This window comes from Sinohyriopsis cumingii, chromosome 19, assembly GCF_028554795.1.
Source record: "Sinohyriopsis cumingii isolate HCF-2022 chromosome 19, ASM2855479v2, whole genome shotgun sequence".
NCBI lineage: Eukaryota > Metazoa > Mollusca > Bivalvia > Unionida > Unionidae > Sinohyriopsis > Sinohyriopsis cumingii.
This window is the reverse complement of record NC_142979.1, coordinates 37,680,802-37,707,883: the sequence shown is the minus strand read 5'-3', so window position 1 is coordinate 37,707,883 and position 27,082 is coordinate 37,680,802. Positions and strand designations below refer to the sequence as shown.

Genomic DNA, 27,082 nt, shown 5'->3' with positions numbered 1-27,082 from the left:
TTCTCTAATTCCAAACTAATGTTTTAGTCCAATAATATTATTGAGCACTTTGTAATAGCAGTGAATAATAATTGGAATAAATAAATCCAAACAAATTAAAAAACTGAAGACAACAAGAAGGCTGAATCTCCTTTTTAGTGTTAAAGCAAGAATGAATAATTCGTAGGTAAATAAGCTTGTATGCCTTCTACTGGACCAAGGTCACAACTATCATTTTCTGGAAACACTTAGTCAACTTAATGGGAAATCTCCATTCTGGACGTTTCTAAGTTCAGAATCAAAACTATCTTTAACTCAGATTGAAGCAAGCATGTTGACAATTAATAATGATCTGAATATTTAATCAACGATCATAGATAAATGTTAACAATGTATTATGTTGTTTACAAAATAAATGCCACTGCTCAGGTACCACATTAATGTGAGTATAGACAAAGGGCAAGAACAAAATACAGATATACATACATTATAATCATTGAGAAAAAACAAACAACAACATTGAAATATACGGAACAGTCTGTATGTATGTGTGCATGCTAGAAAGTAGGTCGCCTCGGAGAGGTAGGAAAGCGAGTAGATAGGTATTTAGGCAAGAGTTAGCAATTAAACACTATGCTACTCAGTCATCAGGCTTTCGGTACATAGTCTTGGCTTTCACACAGAGCCTTTGACAGGATCCATTAGCAAACACCCCAGTTAGCTCGCCACCATACAGACAACCTGTATCAAGTCCCGTAGCAAAGTCCAGTAACTGAAGTCCTAAAGCAGCATGGTGGCCGAAATAAATATGCTCTGGGCCAGTCCAAAACAATGCCCAAGGTGATGAACCTTGTAATGAAAAACTACTTGGTGTATATTTATTATCCTCATTGGTAATATATCTCATAGAAACAAGGTCTTCAAAGTTTTGTTCCCCCAAGCTTACACCAGGAATAATCCCCGCATGAACAACAATAAAGTTCAAAGAAGGTACAGATATAGTGTATGGGAGCTCTAACAAAAATGCCTTATCTTCCATAGAAAGATGCGTTGCCCAGTGGTATTTATGTGGTAAAACGTAATCTTGATTCAAATCACTCCTTAGAATTTCTCGCAAAACGGCCTCCTCATGGTTCCCTCGCACAGAAAATGCACTATCACCAAGACTTCTAATGAGAGACAAAACCTCACAGCTTTTCGGTCCTTTATTCACAATGTCTCCAACAAACATGAACAAAATCTCCTTGTTAGGCTCTGCAGACCTCGCTAAGTCCATCAGTTCACAAAGTTCATCGTAACACCCATGAACGTCACCTATCACGAAAATGGCCTTATCATGGACGAATTTGTTATCGATTTCTAGGTTTGGTACCTTGGGGTTTGGGAGGTTGTATTTGTTGTTCCGTATCTTCTGATCCGGCCTCTTCAGCAGACCCAACAGTGAATACAAGAGAGCAGCCATATGTTTAAGTTACTCTGAAAGCACAAAAGGACTATATATCATTAAGATTAATGTGTGTGTGTGTGTGTGTGTGTGTGTGTGTGATTTGGATTTTTAACCAAGCTTTAACAATTTTTCAGTCACATCGCTACGATATCTGTGGTGTGGCAGTTTATAGTGATGTCCCACCCAATCACATTATCCTGACACCAGGCCGACCAGTCCTGAGAACCATGTGAGACAGCTATTAGTACCATTTTTATAAGTATCTGGTATGTCTCGGCAGGGGTTCGAACCCGCGACCTCCCGCATCCAACGGGAACGCTCCAACCACTAAACACGGGTGCTGACAGACTAATTTATGTGACATTCCGAAAATAAAGAATGGTCAGATATTCCTCTTATAGTTATGTTTTGTTTGGTTTAACACCATATTTTCAGCATAAGAGACGACAACTAGTATATTTGGCAGAAACAGAATCTAAGAAGAACCACCGAGTCAAGGGAAACTACTGTGAATCTTTTCACACATACCTATCATTTTTGAACTAAGAGATTAAGGTAAAAAGAAAGTAAAAAATTACATTTAAAATTATTGTGTATAATTCTGAGACCTAATGGGTATCTTTCCAAAAAAGAATGAGATTATAGGTAATAATTCTGGAGGAACTTACGTGTTCTACAAGTCCATATGTATTCATTTTAAAAGAAACTCTTCAATGAAAATAGCGTTTAGGAACCCAGATAAAAATGAAAATGGACAATGTTGATGATTATAAGTCCTAATTACTATAGTATCTTTCCTCGATGAAGAATAAATGCCTAGGCAACTGATAACGGACAATTTTCCAGGCACCGCATTGATGTAATTGCTGTAAATCCAATGAACTGTCATCAGTTGCCGTGTGTGTGAAATGCAGAGAAACTAGTAACTTAAACAAAGAACAATTATTTGATCTTGAAGATGAAGCTGTCAAAAGCACCCTCTGTTGGCACACCTGACCTGCCGATAAACTAAATGTGCAAATTAGGAGTCATACGGTAATTAACATTGCCCATAGGTTTACATTGGTGTGGTACTTAGGGGTCATTCGCAAAATCCACTGTTAAAATGGTCCAAGTTTAATATGTGGATGGTATATTAGGGTTAAAAGTGTGTATAAGGTCAGCAGTGTGTATAGTGTAAATTATGTCTACGTGGTCGAAAGTGTTTTCGAGGTAAAAAAAAAATGTTTACAGGGTTAAACGTTTTATGGCGTCAAAAGATTTATTTGGTCAAACGGGAATGATAACGTTAAAATTGTTGATTACTATCCAAACACATCTTTACAATCAAACACATCATATACACTATCCAAACACATCTTTACAATCAAACACATCATATACACTATCCAAACAACCAGCATAAACAATCCTAAACCAGCGTTTTGATTACTATCCAAAAACACATAACCTACCATCCAGCGAAAAGGGTAGGACGTGCGGACACACGCTTTCACACATACAGACAAGCATTCTATTACACAAGGTGGGGGGGGGTAAGATGTAAAAGAAGGGGGCGAAATAGGCACTTTCATACGAACATGCAATCATTCATTCACATGTACTAATATACCCTTACATACAAACACACAATATCAGAAAACAAGGGGTACAAAGAGATTTTAAGTTTTAGTTGTCAATAACATTTATATATAGCAACACACACATACATAAAACACACAAAGTCTTTGGCATATAAGATTAGTAACTGGTTTCTTCAAATGATCTGGGCAACCCTGAACAGGTTACAACGTTCTTAGTAGTGGTCGCACCTCCAGCGCAGGCACCGCAGGCTACACGCTGTTTTCCCCATACCACTGGATGCACGTGTTGTCTTAAAAATTGCCTTGGTGGAGACCATGAGCCTAAAACTAGGTCCGTTGTCCTCCTCACCCTTAGTCTTCCATCTCCTCCACCTGCTTCTCTGGCTTCTAATCTGGATAATCCCTCTTCTGAATTTCTCTTGGATTTTAATCGAAGAGAAATTTACTGTCAAACTCCCTCTCTTCTCTCCTTCACTCCTCTTTCCACTCTTTTTTCAGTCTATACCTTTCCCTCCTATCCTCTGCCCAAACTGCCTTGATCCTGACGACTTTCACTATCTCCTTGACGATTCTTTAGTAAGTCGTCTCTCAAGTAAACAATTCCGGCCCTGGCTGACGATTTTGAAGTCAGTCCTTCCATATATTTAGGTAATTTCCCTTTGACGTCTGGAATCGACTTTCAAAGTCACAAAACCAGGAAAAATCACAGGAAATGTTATTCTTCTTGTTACATCTTAATGAGCTAGTAGTGGTTTCCGTAGTGGTTTGCAAGTGCATGGACGAGGCCCATAGGTAAACACAAGGCATCAGTAAAACAGAAAGGTTGTGATGCATCACTTTCGCTAGATAAAGGTACGGCAGATGAACGGCACCACATTCGACAGTAGAGGAGGGGTAACGTCATGCTGCATTGCTAATATCACAGGGTATGGTATCAATTTGGTTGCATAGCTCAGTATCGCATTGGTTTCATTATAGTGGTTCACTCACTCGTTTGTTGTGTCGAATTCGTCATTATCTGTCAATTAATGCTGTCCTCAAAGTTGAAATTGGGGTTCATAGTGGGCTCTCACTCGGTTGCTGTGTGGAATTATTCATCATCTTTCTCGGTCGACGTTTGTAGTTACAATGACCTGCTGGTCTTGGAAGTTATCCTTTTCTTTTTAACTGGAGCTCAGCATGACCTTGCGGCGTTTTATGGTCTGTAAGTCACACACGTATCCGGTAGACAATTTGATAAACATTTTTCTAAATATTGACTATTGATCTGATGGTTTTGTACATGTACAGTTCTATATGGGTCCTACGTTTTGACGCGAAAGTCTCGGTCTTTTCTGGACTGTAAAGTATTGATATCAATAAATTGTTAGGGCCACCGCTAACAAAACTGATGATAGTGGTTTTGGGTGCTCGTCCGTCCATGCACCCAAATGGCCCAATTCGATCTTTGAGTGATAACTATGAGGCAGAAATATATACATAAAAATGACAAAATGAAAGACTCTATCAACCTAACATTTCCAAGGCAAAAAACAATTGTTAACATACGCTACAATGATGAGATTTCCAAACTCGTCAGGGCAGTGCGGGATTACCAAATAGGCAGAGTAGGCACCAGCATAGGGACCCTGCGACAACAGATCAAAATAATATTGATAACACGTATTAGAAGATAATTTGCGGGGGGGGGGGCAGGATTTCGACTGCCTAAGGGTCACCACATGTTTTAATCCGGCAATGCGTCAGGAGGTGTAAATTTTGTCCATTCTTCTTAAATGACCAAGAAATAATCTATACGGAAAATTTTCACGTGTTCACGAGTTTCTCTGTGTCATCTATAAGTTGAAGATAGCATCTGTCAAGTGTTCTTTCCTAGGTAATTTTACCCACAAACAATTTAACATAACTTTGGAAAACGATCGTCTTCTTTCTTATTTTCCATGTGTTCAAAAGTGATGTCTTCTAAGGACTGGTATCGCTCTGTAAACTGATTTTTATCTTCCGTGGTCTGATACGAAGATTCATAACCATAAACTTCTTGTTTCGGTTTGATAAATTCATTCACGTAGTTTGAGAAAATCACTTTATTGGAGGCCTCGTCCTTTAGTATTACTCTGTGGTAGGAAAGTGCAAAATCTGGTACCATTTTACAGTTGGTATCCATGATCAAGAGCTTAAAACAATTCGATACTCACTAACGTTCCCGTCAAAGCGCAGCCGTTTTTCTTTAGACAACAAGTGTGGTTTTCATTGTATCTTTCAGGACATGCACAACATAAAAAACACGTTTCCTTGGTAATGGTGGCAATGTTAAGACAGGATGGTACAAGTGGTTTGGAAGCAAAACGTTGCATCTGAATAATCCTTCGTGCTGAAGAATGTGTTCTGTCAGCATACCAGCGTGCCCAATAGAAAATCTATCATATTTGCACATCCGAAGATACAACTAGCACACGTCCATGCATCTGATTTCTTACCCGTGACATTAATTCACATAGAACAACAAGCATGACACACTGGTTCGTCCTCTTAACAAACTCTCGCGTGGATTCAAGGGCTCGATGTCCATCATGTCGTAACTTTCATAAATGCGTCTAAATTCGGGATCGGTTTGAAACATTGACCGTAATCGTGCTCCTGTGCTTCTGTCATTTGACACCATTGTCTTTCAAAAGTCGTATGTCGTTGGTATATTTGTTAATAAAACTCTTCCACTGCAATTTCTGTGAAATGACTTACGTTTCATTGAAGGAAACATGTGGTGCATCTGTGAAATGAACATCCCTGGAGTTCATAGACAATGTTTTTTTTCTTCTAAATCCAGTCATCCACTGAAATACTTCCAGTTCTCTATTTTCTACCGTTTTTTAGCATGTTTTATACATCTTTCTTCACTTTCATACAAGTAATATAAGGTTTCAACGGCTGACCGAACGGTAAGACTGAGGGGATATAGCGGCCAGTTTTTTCTCAGACATGAACGTCTATACATAGACTAATCTACACGCTTTACCGATGGTAGCAGCTTCCTTCAAAAGATCGAAACCTCTGTGAGCCAGTTATAATTATCGAAATTGTATACAGCAAGTATGTAAAATGTCCAGATCGGATTGGCAATAATTTAACATTTTTTCCTGAACGTCAAACGGATTTTAATAGCGGGTTTGGTGCCAAGCGTAGAATGCTTCTCATTGTTCTGTGTGCATATCGTCAAGGATGTGGTAACGAAAGTCATGCCAAATGCGAGAGTACAACGTGTTAATTAGTTTAAACACTGAAAAGGTGTAGAAAATAGGCTACGGCCCATTCTTCTCATTCCACACATTTTATGCATTCTCTTCAAAGGCCTGGTCAAATGCCGCATGCAATCTTTAAACTTAACTTGTCCCACTATCATGTAAATAAGTTTGGCTCCATCCATGATAACTGGGACATGTAGATTGCTTGTTCTGAACAATATTTAAGAAGAAATTTTCCGTCATATCCCGAGAAACTGTGACCCATCACCGTGGCATATCGATGGCAGTACCCGTAGTACTGGACGTCATCTTCACTCCAGGTGTCGTCTAGGTCTAAAATCCATTTGGTAAAATCGGCAAGCGTCCGAGGACCCAGAAAGATTTGTTTTCACATCTTCCAGTATTGTTACTACAATTGGGACTGTGAAAAAGAATATAATTTCTTCTATACACTCTCACAAGCAGTATGAACTATGCAGAAATTTAGGATGTGAATGCCAGTCTCTTGCATACATTCAAAGTAACAAAAAAAAGGTAAATCTAATTGTCTATTTTCTCCTTGATATGGTCGTCCTTAAGCTGTTTATACGGGTCATTCTCATATTTCTGTATGTAGCATTGATGTTTAAACCACGACTTGGTGACAAAAATGGCATCTTTTCTTTCCTGGACAAACATGCGCCCTGGAGCTATTGGTTCCGTTCAGATACCCTCAATCGGAGCACAGTTTCAACAATTTGCAAGCACTTTTCCATTGCTGAACTTGCTTCATATGATATTGCTCGTAATAAAACGGGCTGACATAGGTTAGCTTGCATGTTGAGCAATGGATTCATTCGTTTCCTTCAGGAACGTATGGTATGGAGACTGCACAGCCCTAAAGTCTCTCTCCGCAATAAAAGTGTTACTTCCGATTGGCAAATCCTTGGTGGCATTTCTCATAGCAGTATCTGTATCCGAGAAATCCTGTGTTACTAGTAATGGCATCAACACTCTCTTGATGTTGATACACATGAATGTATTTTCCGTTAAGGAAGTCAGATTTATAAAATATGAGAGCTTCCCTCGAGAATATACTCTGACTGCATAACGAGGTGGTCAGCAATCTCTTGGGGCGAAACGTGTGTCATTTAAAGAGTGACGTTTCCGCTGGCCTTGTGAAAGCCGTCTTCAGACCACTGAGCGTGTTGAAATTTGTCGATGCTTTGGACAGTGTCGTCAATTCTGGCAATGTACACGATCCAAACGGGATGCTTCAACTGTTGTGATGGAAAAAGAGTCTCAAACGATCGCCCTCTTTATCTTGGCACTGTCGTTTCAATGTCTCTAACAAGGAATCCCACAAATCTGTAATGAAATCTGCTTTCTTTGATAGCTCTTAACACTTTAACTTTTTAATTTGCACCATGCAGGTGTAAGCCGTCGTTCCAAATTTTCTGGAAGCCAGTTTTTATGCATCTCGAATGTAATAATAATCAAGAGTTACTAAACGCCTTTCTGTCTGGGTGGATCTGAACTCTCTTGGTCTTGTGGCAGAAGTTAAAGGTGTTGGTTCAGGCTCACTCGTGTCATCTTAAAAATCACTGGCATGTAATTGGGCTAACACTTAAGTAAGCGTACGAGAAGACACTGAAAGTCGCTGTCACCTCTTGGTTTCTTCCATTCAAAGTTTGATCATTTCATTTTGATCCCAAAATAAAATTTGATTTTACTAAATTTTACATACACTAACTCCACATCTCTCTCTCTCTCTCTCTATATATATATATATATATAGAGAGAGAGAGAGAGAGAGAGAGAGAGAGAGAGAGAGAGTTTCTTACTCTCAGCTTTCAGATTGTGAAGATGCATGAGTTAAAACAATTCATCAAGGATAGACAAAGAGTCATTAACTATTCATCTCGAGATAATGGTCAAGATACTTGCTATATCTGTCAAGAGAAGGGATATTGGTGCCATAATGTCCACTTCATCAAAGCGAAGGAAAGACAGGTGACCACTGAGACAAAGATAAGGATGCCTGTTATCAAAATGACAAGAAGGTCATTGGTCTTCAGAGTGTCCTATGGACAAGCAGAAGTGAGAGGAGAGTTCTTCAAAAAAGTGAAGAAACAATATCTGCCAAGAAATGCAAGAAGTCAAGACAACTAAAAGACAAAGAAGAGGAAGAACCCATACCAGAGAAAAATAAAAATAGTGAAAGAAGGAAACAAGCAGAAAATAGACTATTGTGATGTGCTATGAAATATGCATTCTGATCTGATAAAAAGAGAACATACCAAATAAAATGTAAGTGTCTTTGTTTTTATCTTTTTATAGCATGAATAAGACACTTAAAAACACTCATTCATTCACATCATCAATTTGTGTGGAAAAGGATTTAAGTTTTACAGATTTCGAAATCATTGAGTAATATCTCATTTCTATGAGATATATGTGGGCTGAAAAGAACCATTGGACTTTGTTTTAAATCTTATGGACTTGATATAATCAGCTTTAACTTTTGCAATCTCTTTCCATGGTCAACCTACTCGTCCTCCTCCTGCTGATGTTGCAATTTTGGTAGTGGTAGTAGAAGTAACTGCTGATGGCATCTCAGTGGCAGTAAGCATGGATGCAGTAATGAAAGGCTGGCATGTGAAAGTCTCTTTCTCTTGGGTTTAGCTACTGAAATCTAATAAATTAGTCTCAGATAATTTTTAACTCAACCAAAATGTTTTGTAGCAAACACAACAATGTGTTTTCACTCTCTTTATTCTGTCTATCACAATTCAAAGTTTTTCTCTTCTCTTCTTCATCTCCTTCCTCTTCTTCTTTTTCTCACTTTTTCTTTCCTCTTCCTGCTCTTGTTCAATAAATTCTTCTTCTGCTTCTTTCTGTCCTTGCAAAAACTTCTCCATTTCATCTTTCTGTCTCTTTATGAAATCATCCACTATTGGTATTGATGGAGATGGAGGTGAAGAAAATAGTACTCTCACAAACAAACGTTCTTGCAGTGATGACAAAACATTATCCAAAGTTAAATTGTGGTCATCCTTTTCTGGAAGAAGGATACTGGTGATAGCTGCATTAGTGGACATGGTATCTTACCATTGCTCTGAGTATAAGAGGTATCCACAGCAGATGAACATCAATATACTATTGTCTTCATTGTTTCAACCATAGGTACGGTACGCATGATTTGCTGAAATGATACAACATTCAAATACTGGTTCGTCTGTATAATGAATGTGACTTCAGATGTCCGCTCTCTTTTAACTGGAAGAGAGACCCTACGCTCATACTTGCTATTAAATTTAGGGAACATTTCAGTCCATTTTTTTCCTGTCTTATGTTCTACATATATGGGTGCTGTCCCATTGTTTCACCTATTCTCAACAGCAATTATACCATGTATGCCTCTGTAGAATTTTCTACCCCTGTTTTGAACATGCTGTTTAACCCAGACTACCTCGTTTTTGTGAAGGCAACATGTGCTGTCATCAATATTATGGACATGGATATCTGGAAGAGAAGAATTTATGTGGAAAGGCAGGGATGTCTGAAGAGAGTACCAGTAGTGTGAACAAGTTCAAGGAGAAGAACAGTGAAGTGGTGTGGTATGTGCTAACTAACTTTGGTTAACAACTCCAATGGCCCTTTCCAGAGCCATCCAGATCTCTGGAAAGGAAAGTAATTAATCTTGCTGAAGTAATTAATATTGCAAAATCAATTTTTTAAAATTTTTTTTTAGTATGTATGCTTTGGTATATGTCTATGTTGTTGACAACTAGAACATACAATCCCCTTTTATCTCTTCTCTTGCAATAGTATGTGCTTGTATGTAAAGGTATAGTAGGGTTTATTTAAACATTTCGTGTGTGTGTGTGTGTATGTGTGTTGGATAGTATGTTTCATCCCCTTTCTTTAACATCCTAACCCCTTTTTATGTGATAGCATGTTTTTATATGTGTGAATGTGGGTGTATCCACACTTCCTACCCTTTTTGTTGGAGGGTAGGGGTGCTTGTTTGGATTGTATGGGCATATGATTGGATAGTAATCAAAAAACAAGTGCTGGTTTGTACATGTGGTGTGTTTTGATTGTATCTGTCAAGTGCAGTATTGTAAAGATATGCTTGGATTGTACCGGTAATAACAAATATTAACATTACCTGTCAAAATTACCTGTTTGACCAAATAAACACTTCTAACCCTATAATACCATCCCCATGTTAAAAATAGGGACTGTTTTAAGATTGGATTTCCAATATGAGCCCCAAGTTCTGAATCAATGTAGGCCTATGGTTAATTTTAATTCACATATAACTCCAACACCCATGCTTGGTTGCTAATAAAATTATAACAAAATCAAACTGTCCTTACAATGCACATGTTTAGCTGGGTAACATAAGGGATCAACTATTACATTTTTGAAGGGGGAGAGGGGAATGTGGCTTTTTAAAAGATACAGCCCCCAAAAATAGCTTTAAATATCTGAATAAATATTGTTGCTATTCTTTCTATAAAAAAGGAACTTACCATATCCAATATACTGTAGTACTGAAAAAGATATCACCTGAAGTAAAAGAAACATATTCTAGTTGGAAAGAAAATTCCAACCCTCTACCCACAAGTAACCATGTACATGTATAGTCTCATTTAAGAATCTGAAAAACACAGCTGTCTGCTCTTTTTGATGACTGTCCCATCATCCAACTTTCTTTTTCGTATTTTTTCCACTTACTAAAAAGTTTACCTTGTTCATGTTTAACACAATAAAGGCTATGTAAATGTATTTTATTTTTGTTAACATGCACCTTATTAAGATTGTTTTGCATTTCTTGTCAAATATTAATATATACATATCAGTGTAAATCGGATATATTTTAATTCTAAAACAATGCTGTTGAGTCCTGAACAAGTTTTCACGCATCCCATTGGGACATATGCACCCTTAAATTTGATTAATATGCGACTGGTTCATTCACAGAAACAAAAGTCTTAAACAAAATATTGGGGCTCCAATGAAGTTATATTCCATAGTTTTATCAGTCTCAAATCAGACTGCAAGGGTGACAATCTTCTACACTCCTTTATTTTCACTTGTGGCTGCCAGCAGCAAGATTTGGCATTTTGTGGCTGCCAGCAGCAAGATTATGCATTTTGTGGCTGCCAGCAGCAAGGTTAGGCATTCTGTGGCTGCCAGCAGCAAGAGTAGGCATTTTGTGGCTGCCAGCAGCAAAATTAGGCATTTTGTGGCTGCCAGCAGCAAGATTAGGCATTTTGTGGCTGCTAGCAGTGAGATTAGGCATCTTGTGGCCGCCAACAGCAAGATTAGTCATTTTGTGGTTGCCAACAGCAAGATTAGGCATTTAAATTGCAATGTAAAATTCTCCTACATGCTGATGAAAGTGCCAATTTTATTAATAACAAGTGAATGTACTTGGAAAAGAAACCTTGTTCAGACAGCGTGAAAGGTTATGCTGGGTCATCATTGCAAGAAAATGTGTCTTGTGCTCACAAGTTTATGGATATTCATGAGAAAAACAAGGATATCATTTTGCAGGCAGCCATGGGTGAGAAAAGAGCATATGGGATTTTTACCTCAGCCTCTGTGGCTACCATGTGGACTCCAGTATTTAAGAAGACTAAATAATGTTAGCCAGCGAGGAAAATGTCGCAAATTATTTTTCTTTAAAAATTAAACCTATTGCAATATGAGAAACTGTAGAGACGCACCTTCATGACACATGACCCATAAAAGAATGGCACGAACAAACACGGTATATTTGTATTTCATAGGCCTTCATCCCCCAACTTCAAGTCCTTTAACAAGTTTTTCCTTAAATTTAACTTCTTGGAAACCTATGAAATGGAACCAACCATTTTCTGCTTCTTCTCCAACAAGCACAATGCACATGTGGCATGATGCCATTTATCATGATAAATCTAACATAGCATCAACATCTAGTTTAAGCATGCTCCAAACATTTGCCTACAATTCCACTTTATTTTAGAAAAGACGAATTCTCCTTGAGTAAACATAATAACCTTTTTACAAGTGATCAAATCACCCACAACAAAGTAATGCAATTACTAAATACAAGTATATGCTACAATTACATTCAACATGGCGAAATTATTTCTTTAAAACAACAGATCATGCAATTAAAACGGATGATGTCATTAAAGTATTTTTCTACTATGACGATTCTTTTATATTGATACATAAATATTTTTATGACAAAGCTGTCTTTTAAAGCATTTATGTTCGGCAGTTTTATTAAAGTAATTCATCCTTATAAATCCCCCTACGTAAGGAGAAATTTTTTTTTTAAAAAACAACAGGTTAAATATGATACATAGTATCATGTTATGTGACAGTTACAGCCATTTAATGATTTCATGTTTGCCAGTTCAATTAAAATATTTGATAATCCTTTATATTCCGCATCAGAAAGTTTCGAAGCTATCAAATAAGTCGACCGCAAAAACGACAACACTAAACTAATAGTCGTATAAAATCTGTTATCGACGCTATAAACAAACTATATAATCGAGTTCAACCCAGTATCAATCACATGTATGCCATATTTTTTAACAGGCTGATACCCAAACAAATTACCCATTTAAAAAAATAAAAGAGGCTTGAAATATCAAAGTTCTATTTTAGTTGCTTCTGACAACAAAATAATAACTGTTCAGATCACAACAAAAACATAGCATGCATTAACAGATTTTTAGACTTAGAGGACGTAACGCAGCCTTAGGTCGATGATTCCTGCCAACAATAATCAATAGCAACACGAGAAAACACATTTTGTTCAACAAACTGACCATTTAGATGTAGTCTTCTTACCAGGTGAGTTGCTTGAATGAAGGGTAAATTATCAGATGATCGATCTTCAGAAAGGGATGCTCAACGAAAAGTCAGTTCTAACTATAGTTTGGCAGTAACAGTGAGATACGGACCCAACTACGCGTTGGGCGTATTCGATTATACGAAGCTATGAACTGTATTAATGAAGAAAAAAAAAAAAAACATAATAGATTCCGGAAGGAATAGCTTATGCGGGTCAATTTTCGTGTTCAAGTGATAAATGTTTTGGTAATTCGACAATTGTTAACAATATCATACAACAGAATATTTCAAAGCAAATTATTACCGGGTCTAAATTATTTAACTTCATTAAGACCAAATATGTTTTAAGTAGATGTAAACCATAACATAAACATTCACCTCATTTAATGTTAAAATGATAAGATATTCAGAACTGAACATGACATAGATTGCAATTCTAAAATTGTGATGTACCAGCCCTTGTGTTATGAGGAACGCGATCGCTCTTGCATGCTATCGCGCTCCTTAAATTACTTAAAGGAGGGTCTATAAGTAATAATTTTGAACAGTTATTATGTATGAATGCAAATTCTGTATCAAATAATCTGATTACTTTTTCTTACAAGCACGTAAAACTGATTAGTATTCCCATCATCCGTGACATCAACAATATATTAGACAATTAAATTCTTAAGTACCCTAATTTATTCGACCTGCCTCTCCAAGAGATTTAAATATCTAGCACTGCCTACAGTTCTGTTAGAAGCACAGTGTATGTATTTGCATTAAAATGTAATTGCAAACTCACAAGTATATATATATATATATATATATATATATATATATATATATATATATATATATATATATATATATATATGAAACGGACAAAGGCGGTTATCACTGGTCCCATATAGTATTTACTATGATTACACGGAATAAATTTACATGACCTGATACTAATGTAACGAAACAGGTTACAGTGTTTTATAATTTGTTGGAAGGAGGAATCTACCCCTTCCCTCCCAAGCGAGTTACAGCACTTATCGCCTGGCTCACATGAACCTGCGCTCCAGTCCCTTGGTCATACACTCATTTAGCTTCACACCCTTAGTAATGGGGAAAGAAGATGGGGGCTGAGCTGAAAGACAAGGTTCGCCTTGTACGGGAATCAACTTGCTAGAGTTAGAAAATCGACATCCGGCTAAATGCATTAACAAACTTGACTTCTGTTTAGAATTGAAAGATATGTGCCTTAAATTCTAATTACAAGCTGACATTTATGGTCCAGACAGACAGATATATCTGGATCCCACATCATACGTGCGGATCAATAACTATATCAAGAAAGACAACTATATATGGAGTGAATAAATAAAATCATACAAGACAGAGTTATAATTCGTTCCAGGTTAAAGGTCACCGGCCATACTCCAACATTTTCTTATTTATATCAGATTTGCATTACACGATTAAAATTAGTTATACTCGCATACAATTTTTTTTTATCAAATGTAAAGAAGAAACAATAATTTAATTACTCGAAATAGAAGTATACAACACTGTTACTTCCCCTTAGTTACGATTTCCCACCTATAGAGGACGCAACCGGAAATGACATAAATTTATCCCTACAAGACGAAGTACATGCTTCTTGTTGTCGAAAAATAAAACACTATAAACTATGGATAGGGAATATTTTAGATGAAACTAATGAAAACTAATTTACTGTTCAGCCTTATATCGGTATGCGTGCACGACGCACTAGATTGTGTCGCTTTCAAAACTGTTCCATTGTTTCAATTTATTTTGAAAAATCCGGTTAATACAGGTAAAAAGAATCAATGCTGGCTTCCCTGTGTCGGCAGACTTTATTTAAAAAAAAAAAAAAAAAAGATGAAAGAAATCGGCACACTTAAAGAATCCAAAGGAACCAAACCTGGCTTCCTTTTGTCGGCCGACTTCAGAAGAAAAAATCGGCACACTAAAAAGATAACAAAGTCAATTTTCCGAGGTTGGTTTGCATTGTAATAAAATAACCTATGTATTTGATATCCTGTCGGTAAGTTTAAACAATGATAACTTGCTTTAATAATACTTTTGTATCCCATGCTAGCAAAATTATTATCATTTGCACTCACATTGAATGTATTTTAAAATAATGATTTTTTGTTGTTTGCGAGATACCGACTTATAGTTAACCTGGATACAATACAATCTGGATCAGTTTGCAATAAGTAACTTATCATACGTAAATGGCAGGTGCCTTCAAGCAATCGGATGTAACCAAGAGTCTTGTTGTGAAAAGGCGTTCTTTCTGTTTTCGAAAAACCATGTTTACCAGAAAAAAGTGTATTTAATCTGTGGAATCGAATAGGGGAGGGATGGGAAAGTTATATCATTTATGCCGGATTATAATGAATTTGGGTGATACTTTCGTCTCATTTGCGATTTTGTAATGCTAGTTTGATCAATTGTATTATGCCGTTGTTTGTTTGTTTTTTACATTAAGTTGCAACATTTTATATAAACCAAATGTTCCTAAGAAGAAAGCTTTTGGACATTAAAGATGGAGGATACAGAGAACTGAGAAAACTAGAAATGACCCAAATGCATTTGCTCTGCAACAGGACCCTTACTATATTCTTAATAATTTACCTTCAATCCCATGAAAAGGTACACTACTTGATAAAGAGAACAACACCAGGATAAAGAGATGAATAGAATAAGAGAACCATAAAGAGACTGATGTCATACTGTCAAATTCATTTCCCCAGAAATTCAAGACTAGACCCTTTCGTTTTTAATTGCTTTGTGTCACCTCTTTGACAACTTTAATATCACCTCTGTGTTCTTTCGTTTGGCTGCATCAAGCCGATTAAGTTGTCTCCGTCAATTGCTCGGGGACAGTTGAACAAGTTCCAGTTAACCTTTCTTGAGAAAGCCTTAATGTGACCCCGCAATCAGTGCTGTTTATTTTCGCAAGCTGCTTTTGACTAAGCCCAGCCTTAACTTCACGATAGGACGTTGTTTTTTGAAAACGTTACATGTTTAAGTAATATGAATTTTCAACAGACGCCAAGCACCCACATTATATCAAGCGTGCCCTCGAACAACATAGTCCTGTCAAACAGGATCACAGCACAACATCCGCAACCGCCGCCTGCCGCACTACAAGCGCATGAAAGTACACGTCCACCACGAACTGTCTGAACAACTCAAGGTGTTCCAGTGAAAAGTAATTAATCGGGTATTATGAAAGGAAGTCGTGCTGTGATATCTGCAGACCCGTGTCACCGTTTTGTTACCGATCCAGGTACGACTACACACTCCGATATGCACGTGCGACTTTATTGTCTGGAAAGCAGGGGCGGCCGTATAATAGCTGCCAGCATTTTTGCCCCCTCCCCCTCCCCCTGCCCCCCCCCCCCCCCCCCCCGCCTTCCTCAAATGCCAGATTTAACTTGGCGCCCTATGCAACCTCCATGTTCATCTGTGTGGACGGGCCGTGCCTGCTGATAACTGATGCAACATTTCTCCAAATTGTTCCTGATGACCGTTTCGCTGCAAAGAAATGTCAGTCACTTCTAAGCTATAAAATATTATACTCATCTTACGGGCTTGATCATTATCTCTATTTGCATTTTGAAACGCCAGGAACGTGTGTTTTGGTGCGGTAAGACAATGAAGAATACTTACTTGTCACCTAAAATTTCTTGGATATTAGTTACTGAGTGCGCGTCTGTTGTATGCGAGAGATACGGAATGTTTACATGGTTCCAGACTTCAAAACAACAATAAACGGTCTTCTGTGACTAGTGAAGGGCTAACACAGGCAACCATCATGTAGCTTTGATAATTCAACTTTACCTTCAACGGCAGCTCCATGATGCAAAATTGTATCGTTCGCATTGTTCTAACGAAATAATGCGACTGTGAGTTTAGCTATGAAAAAACCCAAAACCCCGAAAAAAAAAAACAACAAGACAAGAACACAAAAAAAACTACAAACACCACCAACAAGACCCCCTCCAAACACCCCAACCCCCCAAAAATAAATAACAAAAGCCCAATCTTGCTGACAACTCCGCAAACCCAAACCATGCAGTTGAGTAAAATCGCATGAGAACCACAATGAGCCTCCACGAAGTTGTGCATGACGTTGCGCGAATCCACCATTAAAACCGTTGTTAACGCCCATGACTAGGGCTTCATCATCTGCAATATTAGCAGAGTTGGCGTTTTATCGATGTCGCTTAATTGAATACGGCTGAGAGTCTGCATTTTAATGATAATGCCATAAAAAGATAAAAACGAAGCAAAAATAAACAATGAACAACAATAACATCCACCCAAAGAAAGTCTATAAACAACAAACAAAGAAGTCACCAAAACCTCCTTATTACTGGGGGATTCATCATCGCTTTCATTACCTTTGGATGTTTGAGATGATACAGCCAACATATGGCTTTGATATGATGCCACACAGCGATTTTTTTTTAGTAGCAATATGGGACGATTTTTCCCGAATAATAGACAATATGAGAGGGGAATGTTTTCTGCACAATTTGAGCGTGCACAATTCAAACACGAATTAATCATCAAACTTCAATTGGTAAGTTTCGCTAATTTTCCAATACTGAAAGTCAATCAAGTCACAACGAAAATGTTTCTTATTATTTCAATGCCCGACTCTGTCTCTGTCCACATATGAGTGCACGGCTGTAAGCAAATTCCATTTTTAGTGAGGACCATGAAAAACAAGCGTTTAAATAACTTGACTGTGGTAAACATACAATCACATGAACGATAAAATTGCAGAAGTTGACTAATCTATTCCAACACTCCGAGTTTGACAGTATTAAGTAATAGCTTTAGATTAATAACGAATAAAATCAGAAGTGTATTGAAATACACGTAAACTTCATTAATTTCACTCAGACACAACCAATGTACACAAGAGTTGAACAAGTTGTTCATCGCCTTCTTTTGTATCTTACTGACATTACTGTCTAGTATATAACACACACAGACGTTAGTATTGTTGCGTAACGGATACTGAGTATTGGTTATGCACAATTCGGTACAGTGGGGGCGGGATCGTATTTTATGTATTAAGAAATGGCTATGAATTTTGGCAACATTGATGTCCTGTTTCCTTCAATAAAATGACCTGCAGAAATTAGATGTTAGTTTGTGAAAGAATAATGTGTAACAAAACAAAATCTTATAAGATTTTGTCAACAGTTTTTAAAACAGTGTACATAAGTGTATGTTTGCATTGAAACAAAAAATGTCAGTGACACTAATAATTTATGGAATGGCAAACATAAGTGGATTTTGTTTAAATGTGGGAGAAACTGAACATAAACTTTTTTTACACATACAGTTTTCAAATAAAAAGATTTTAAAACTTACGAACAATTAAATCAGATATAATTAAATCAAATATAACTAACACTTACCCCCATAAAGAAAAGAAAGATTTCTATGATAAAGCTTTCTTTTTACCACAGACTAACTATACATGAGGTTAAAATGAACTTATATAAATTACAGACAGTATACATGAAATAATACATAGTTATACACGAGAAAGTGCGTCTGCTATTAAATTACCTTTTCTCTTGATGTGCCTGATGTCAAGATTATATTCTTGTAACAACAAACTCGACCTTAGTAGTCTTTGAGTTTTATTTTTCATCTTTCCGATGACAGTATTGGGGTTGTGGTCATTAAACACAATAATCGAAGAAAGACCTGAACTAAAGTAAACTTCAAAATGTTGTAATGCCAGTATCAAAGCCAAAACCTCCTTCTAGATTGCTGAATAATTACTTTGGTGTTTTTTTATTTTCTTAGAAAAGTAGCACACTGGATGACCTATACAATTTTCATCTTCTTGAATCAAAACTACTCCAACCGCAACATCCCTTGCTTCAACAATTTAAAAGATTGGCTGATATTTGGAGCTGTAAGAACTGGCGCGCTTTTAAGTATGGCTTTCGACTTGTCAAAAGCCTCCTGACATTTTTCAGTCCAAAGTAACGTGTTTTTCTTAGTCAATACATTTGTCAGGGGTTCAGCAATTATAGAAAAATTGGAACGAAATTTTCGATAGTATCCGGTCATACTTAAAAATCGCATCAGTTGCTTTTTATTAACAGGCACGGGAAATTCAGAGATAGCCTTGACCTAAGCCTGTATAGGGTTAACTTGTCCATGTCCCACGATATGTCCTAAAAAAGTTACACTAGCATGGCAGAACTCACTTTTAGATAACTTAATTGCCAAACATGCATCAGTGAGCATGTCAAAGAATTTCCAAATTGTTGCTAAATGTTCTTTCCATGTGTCATTGTAGATGATGACATCATCAATGTACACGTCACTATTGTCTTGACCAGCGGTAATCATATTCAAGAGATTTTGATAAGTACTAGGTGATCCTTTCATCCCAAACGGCATTATTTTATATTGGTAAAGTCCATCTGGGCTCACAAATGCTGAAATTTCTTCTGATCTTTCTGTTAGTGGAAATTGCCAAAATCTTTTTAGAAGGTCAAATTTGGTGACATACTTGGCATAAGTTCTCATATTCAAATGATAACTGTTTAAGTTCATTTCTTTCTTGCTCTTGGAAATGTGAAAGTTTCTGGTCCAGGTTATTCATAATTAATGAATTCCTAAGACTTGTGACTCCAGTATCAGTAGAATCAGATGATATTCCTTCACTTCAGTCTACAGTGAGTTGGAAAGGTACAACTAAATTAATTGCATGTTTAACTGGCTATCTCTTTCAAAATACAGGTACTCCTAATATTTATTTAGATCCGAGGAGCACTAATATTATAATTTAACTCATTGATTTTCTTCTTAACTTTGTAAGGGCCATAATAAATTATCTGAAGAAAACTTTGAAGAATGAGCTAGAGGGACAGAACTCCATTATTACCAAACTCAAAAGTTCTCTCCACTGAAGTTCTGTCAAACCATAATTTCACTTTTGGCTTGAATTGCTGAATACCAAATTCAGGCATAATAGGCTGGAAAGTTCCAGACCTAAAATTTGACTCATGACCCGATTGGACAGAGTTGGGAAGGCCACACTGAGTAAATAAAACTGTATCAAAGTTTTAATACTCCTCAAACCTTGTTGACGCACAGATATTGGTCAACGGGTATTGGTTACTGACTTGGTCTTGGATAAGGGACCAACACAATCTACCATAATTCTACTAAATGGTCCGTCAAAGGCAGGAATAGGTTGTAGATGAGCCTTAGGAATTTTCTGATTTGGTTTTCCTACCATTTGACAGGTATAACAAGATCTACAGTATTTACCAACATCAGTTTTGATTTTTGGCCAGTAGAAGTGAGTCAAGATATTGTGATAAGTTTTATTGATCCCTAAATGAATAGCCCATGGAGTTTCATGGGCCATACTAAGTATTTCCAGTCTGTAATGGTTTTGGAACTATAATTTGATGGTTCACCGACCATTCGTCATCAGCAGATACCTCAGAAGGTCTCCATTTTCTCATAAGAATTCCATGTGTAATGAAATAACAGATAGGAACTTCAATAGCTTCAGGTTCACTAATGGCTCTTTAAAAAAACAAACAGATCACAGGATCCTTTTCCTGTCCGACAACAAGTGATTTTCGTGTATCACTCTGATTAGAATAAAGATAATGTGTAGTGAAAAGAGGATCACTGTGATCAATACCTTCTGATTGATCCAAGCAAGGAGTGCAAGTGACCTCGTCAAAAGCCTGGCCAATTCATGTGTCAGCTAAATGAATACTTTCCACATCAACATCATTCTCAAGAGCTTTCTTTGCCATAGCTCTAGTAGCTGCACAAGCTGGGAATAAATCAGGGAATTCTTTTTCAATTGGATATACATCCTGATCCAAGCAAGGTTTGTCAGTTACAAGTTTATTAATGACAACCTTGTCTCCAGCTAGGTCTTTACCTGATAATAAATGAATGCCTTCAACGGGTAAAACATAGTCTGTTCCGACTGTCACTGGTCCTAAGACTAAGTCTGATGACAAATTTACACAGTGGAGAGGAGCATTAACAAAGCTGCACTCTACTCCCTGAATAAGAACACTCTCATTAGAAGAAAGACTTCTCAGAGAATGGCAAAGTACATACATGACAATAAAATACTTTGAGAAGCTCAGGTGTCCCTTAAAATTTTAACAGAGATAGGATTGGCCAAATACCCAAGAGTGACATAGAACCTTTCTATATGAATGGTTCATAATTCTCCATAATAAAATCAGACTGGGGTTTATTACACCTATCAAATGTATTGCTTTCAATACATGACCATGACCTTGACCTCTTAGGAATAAGAGCAGTTGGAATAGGTCTGTCTTGATTCTGGTGCCTATTTTTCAATTTGTAGCAATCAGAAATAACGTGTCCTTTTTTCTTGCAATAGGTACACATAGGAAGAGACAAGAATCTTGAATCAAGCTTATCAGAAGCTTGATTTTTAGAAGTTATGCCAATTTGAGTTTTAGAAGGGCTTGTATTAGGCTGAAATACTTTTCTGCCAGAAGACTGTTGAGTAAAAGTCTTATTTACAAAAGGAACTTTATGAGTTAAAGAATACTCATCAGCAGCTCGTTTAGCATTTTCCAAGGTTTCAATATGATGCTTGTCAAGATAAGACTTAATGTCACTAATGACACAGATTTTGAAATCTTCAAGTAATACAAGTTGTTTGAGACTTTCATAATCTCGATGAACCTTCTTGGCTAAGCACCATCTATCAAATAACCTCTTTTTCTCTAGCAAATTTGACATGAGTTAATCCAGCTTCTTTTCTATAGTTTCTGAATTTTTGCCGATAAGTTTCATTGACTAACTCATAACCACTTAGGATGCATCATTTGACCGTTATCATATTCACCACTTTGTTCAACAGAAAGCGAATGGTAAATATCACTAGCTTTACACATTGTAATAATTGAGTCCAATGCTTCCTTGGCCATTTCAAATTTTCAGCAACTTATTCAAAATGATGAAAATATTTATCTTAACGTTTTTCACTGAAAGGGGGCACTAATCTAATTTTCTTTGCAAGATCAAAACTTAAATTTGGATTTGAAGTATGAATTTACTTCTCAGCAGCTAGTTCCATTTCTTTCGTTCTACATACTAGACCCAAATTCTTATGTCACGTGTTTGGGCTTGAATAAACAGTAACACGTGAAAGAAACAAGCTTTGAAAAATATAATAATTTATTTCCCTGGAAAAATACTGTAAAAATGAAAAAATATGAAATTACAGTTTTATGAATCAAATCCAAAAATAATCCAAGAATATTTTTTAAAAATCCTAATAATAAAATGTTCTAATGATTTCAAGTTCGAGTCCTGATGAAGAATCCAAGATGGAAGATGATGTCGTATGCTGTAACCTGTATTCTGTTAAAGTCTACAGTTCCTTGTAGAAACAAGAAATATCACTCTGCTTTGGAAATCTGAATAAATTTTTTGTAAGAGCTGTCTTTGTTCAAGAATTTTATATGAGCACACGTATATCTCCAGGAAAAAAAAAAAGAATTAATCCTTTTGAATCCAAGTAATTTGAATTAATTCCACCGAAACAATACTTTCCAGTGTAAAAGTCCAACTCCGAATATTTCTCCCAAACGAGGTTATATCATATTCTAAAATGCACTTTTGAAAATCCCCAAGTTTATATCACATAAGCCTAGCATGACCTTGACGAAAACCAATCATTTTACTCTAAGAAATATAAAAATAAAAAATTGTTTACTTCATAAATCACGTTGTCCCATCATGACCTCAACAACAACCAATCATTTTATAATGAAAATAGAACTTTTTTACATGTCTGCTACTAATTTTGAATCAAGGTCAAGATCTAGGTCAACATTTGGTGTTTATTAAAATGAACAGTCAAGGTCAAACTATTTTCTGGAAAAAGTATGAGTTCCTAGCAAACATTATTTGGACACATAAAAAATATAAAAAAGATTTTAAAACTAACAAACAATTAAATCAGATATAATTAAATAAAATTCACATAACAGGACAAATAAATAGCATTCAACCAGTTATCCATGCGGTGTATAAGGACTCTTGCATCAACAATTTTTGTCAAATATCCATATGAAGACTCATCCCAACAAGGACTTGGATGAGTTCATTGATGAGCACTATTACCCTGATTTCCTACATTTTGGCACTTCTTTGGCTTGGAATAGGCATTTCAATGGCTTGCAGATACAACTGTTCCTTTTTTGTTTGTTGAACCAAAATGGATCTTAGGCTTCATCACGAATAGTTTTTGGGCAAGTCTGATGATCAATAGATTTTGACTGGCATTTGCTGTGCAGAGTTACGGCCCTGATTCACTTAAAATATACATTTTTATGGCTTTTGAGCATTCAGACATTATTGGTTGTTTTACTCAACCAAATCTGCTGCAATGAATCTTCATTACAGGGATTTACAGTATGTCCTTGGTATGTTGGTCAACAAATTTTTACCATATTTGAAATAGTTGCATGCGACCCTCAATTTGATCTATAGTTGCCATCTTTAATGTAATGTGTTCAACAGGCATTCAGGTTTTATTCAAGTCCAATGATTTTCATAATTAGCAAATTTAAACAATATATTATAAATTTATAGCTTTAGTAAACTCTGCATGACTTAATAACTTGTGGACACTAGTATCTATCCTTGTTTTATTTCAATCTAATCTGCTTTGATTATTCAGAAAATTAAGATCTTGGATGAATTGACAAAAAGGAATTGACATCAGACTGACTTCACACACTTTCATTATGAACCCAAGTCACATTCTAACCCTGTGCAGTTGTGTAAAATGATTTGTTATTTCTTGGTACTTCTTCACTGACTGTTATACATACCCATTTATATATTGAGACCGACTACTATTTGTTTTATTAATTACTCCTAGTAAACTGCATAGACCTAGATTTGCTATCTCATTAAACGATGAAATATATACAGTCTAAGTTCAACTTACAAGTGAGTGCATACAGTACATTTATTTGAATAAAATGAATGAAAAGGGTTTTTATCATCACAGCTTACCTCAGACAGTCAGTGACCAATACTCCGAGGTTTTTCCTAGGAACATTTGTCCGAGGTTTTATAGGAAACCTCGAAAAATGTACAGCCATAGTCTGAGTCATGATAAAATTTGAAAATGAATGGATACATTGTGACGAGATTAAATTTAGTCCACAAATACACTATCTTTTTGAACAGCAAAACCCATATATAATGAAGCCCAAGACCAATTAATATATTTTGTTATATCAGAATTTTGTTATCATCAAGGAAGATATTGTATAAAACAAAGTAAAGGACTTAACAATGTGCTTTGTAGTATGTGGTATTTCATTATGTCTGACATTATTATCAATTTAGTTTATTGAATTTACAAGTGTGAAAATGCACTAGACTATAATTGCATTTATTTTTTTATGTTGTAACAGGTGTATCATAATACAGGTGTGGCAGTATGATAATTGTAACGAATGTAATACTATATTATTACATCTCTGACGAACGATGCCTTCTCTTATTTTAATATTATCTCCATACTTTTAAAAAGCATCATTGATATTGTTGATGTCTCTTCATGAATAAGTCTACGTACTTCTTTCTCTGCAGGTGCTCTTCACTTACCTCCTGCTAAACTTCATATGTGCAGATTTCAGTTCAGGTTTATATCATATAGTATATAAAGAATACATTGTTAAACAAGGCCTGACACATTGTACATTTTTATGAGATTATTACTTATTGCTATTGGGAACATTTTTAATTTTTTATTGTGAAAAATTTATACATTTTCTACATGTTTAAAGTTTTCAAGTTTCCATCTTGTATTAAATGTTAGCTTTGATTGTTGTTGTTGTTGTTGTTGGGTTTAATGCCATTTTTCAGCACACGATAGGCTATACATGGCGGCCAGTATTAATGGTGGAGGAAGAACCCGGGAAAACCCCGGAAAGAACCACCAACCCACGAGAAGCTACTGGCAAGCTTTCTCACATATCCACATTGGCTGAATCCGAGACTCGAACCCACGCAGACAGAGGTGAGATGGCAGTGATCTGTAACGGAGAGCGTGTTAGACCACTCGGCCACTCGGGGCCCCGTTAGCTTTGAAGGGATTATACTTAAACTATAACTATATTTTGTAATCATTAGAAAAGGCATGCAAATTTGTTGTTTTCAGACAATGTGTTTGATGCTGGTAAAATAGTTGAAGGGTTTATATTCCAGCAATTGGGGACTGTTGATTCTTTCTTTTGTCTGAGGTTAGTAGATGTTAGAGATAATTGTAAAAATGTCAGTTTTAGCACCCATTTTATTTTGAGTTCAATTTTTCATTTTTCTAAAATTATCGATTCCACTGCAAAAACATAAGCTTGCACAAGCATTGGTTATAGTATAGATTAATAGGAAAACAGTCTGTGCAATTACGTCCTTTAACATACATGTTACATTTTACTTATTAGATATGTAAATAATATTGTATAAATGTATGAAAAGAAACAAGTTTAATGATTTCATATTCTATGAGTTTGTTTCAGTTTGTCTCATCCAACCACATCAATTGTGTGACTCCATGGAATCTCCACCAGATTTAAGGGTCTGGTAAAAATCTGAGTTTGTTTCAGTTTGTCTCATCCAACCACACCACTTGTGTGATTCCAAGGGACCTCCACCAATTAGGGTCTGGTAAAAGGCTGAGTTTCTTTTAAACTTCAGAATGAAGCTTTCCAAATTATGGAAAAGTGATTTGATTGGTTTATGGGATGAAATACATGCCAACCATTACACTTTTCACTACACTATTGTTTCCCCCAAATTTGTCATTATGCTAGATTGTATATGGGTTATACCTTCAAATGTAAACTTTACCTCACTGATTTTATTAATAAGCTAGGGATGTTGTGAACCTGAGTCTGTACTTTTAAAGAAAATGGTGCCAGATGTTAAGTGAAATGTTTATTGTGTGAGTTTTTGATGTTAAATGATGGAAAATGTTAGAGCAGATGGATCTTTTCAAACTTCAAACCATGTTAGATCAGAAAAAGGGACAAATCAACTGTGCCTTACAAACTTTAAAAGCAGTATACAAGAGTAATGTAATACAGCAATCTGAGCACCTGACCTCATTGCAGATTTCCAATTCATGATCATTCAGCAAAATTTACACGTGTAGAATAGTTAATGAGCACTGAATATAAATATTTTGTCAGTAAATTTTGTGTTGTGTTCTGGTTCTAATCCATATGGATTTTGCCCTTTGTGGCAAGAATTTTGACTAGCTGTAGAACCATGTTAGTAGTAATAATGTATCTTGTTCATAAATACTGTAATTCAGGAATGTAAAATAGAGATTATACTTTTTGCCCCTAAATTATTTTTGCTGCCACTTATAATAGTAATAATTTTCCTTATACCTCTCGGGGTATTGGCATGTATGGAAATGATGTAATATGTTAAGATAATGAGATGGTGTCATGTTTCATGTAAACTTGTTAAGTTTGTTTTTTGCCTGACTAAGCTGTGCCTCCAGCACTGAAGCACTGACATCTTTCACAAAGTGATGCTTAACGATATAAGTGTAAAATGACGATATAATTTTGGCTTGAATGATTGCGGAGAGCGTGACTTTTAGATAAGTTAAGATAGGAAGAAATGTCTTTTTAAGTTTGCTTCAGTCTGCAAGGTTTACCTGAAGTGCCTTCTGTCAGTAATAGCAATAATGGAAGCATTTTACTAGACTTTGTATTTCATTTTTATAAAACAATGCAAGAGTCTGTTGAGAAGAGACTGGGTTGGAATGAGTTCTGTCCAATGTGTCATTAAGAGTTTTGCTAATTTCATGAAATAAAATATGCTTGAGATTATATTTATATATTGGTGGGTATAATACCTGAATAAAATAGGCTTCTGATTTTGGGATGCTA

General features: G+C 36.1%; 1 protein-coding gene across 4 annotated transcripts; it reads right to left on the bottom strand.

Moving 5' to 3' along the window:
* Positions 1 to 117: 117 nt before the first annotated feature.
* On the bottom strand, positions 118 to 13,224 carry LOC149775490 (uncharacterized). Of its 4 annotated transcripts, none has more exons than XM_089943113.1 (3): positions 13,089 to 13,224; positions 10,769 to 10,805; positions 118 to 1,455 (listed from the first exon to the last, which is right to left on the bottom strand). In XM_089943113.1, the coding sequence occupies exon 3, from the start codon at positions 1,439 to 1,441 to the stop codon at positions 620 to 622; it is 822 nt and encodes a 273-aa protein (XP_089799239.1). In that variant the 5' UTR covers positions 1,442 to 1,455; positions 10,769 to 10,805; positions 13,089 to 13,224; the 3' UTR covers positions 118 to 619. The 4 variants fall into 4 exon arrangements, with proteins under 4 accessions (XP_089799239.1, XP_089799238.1, XP_089799237.1 ...); XM_089943112.1 differs by having other exon boundaries at positions 10,769 to 10,789; XM_089943111.1 differs by lacking the exon at positions 10,769 to 10,805 and having other exon boundaries at positions 13,067 to 13,224.
* Between the last annotated feature and the right edge of the window lie 13,858 nt (positions 13,225 to 27,082).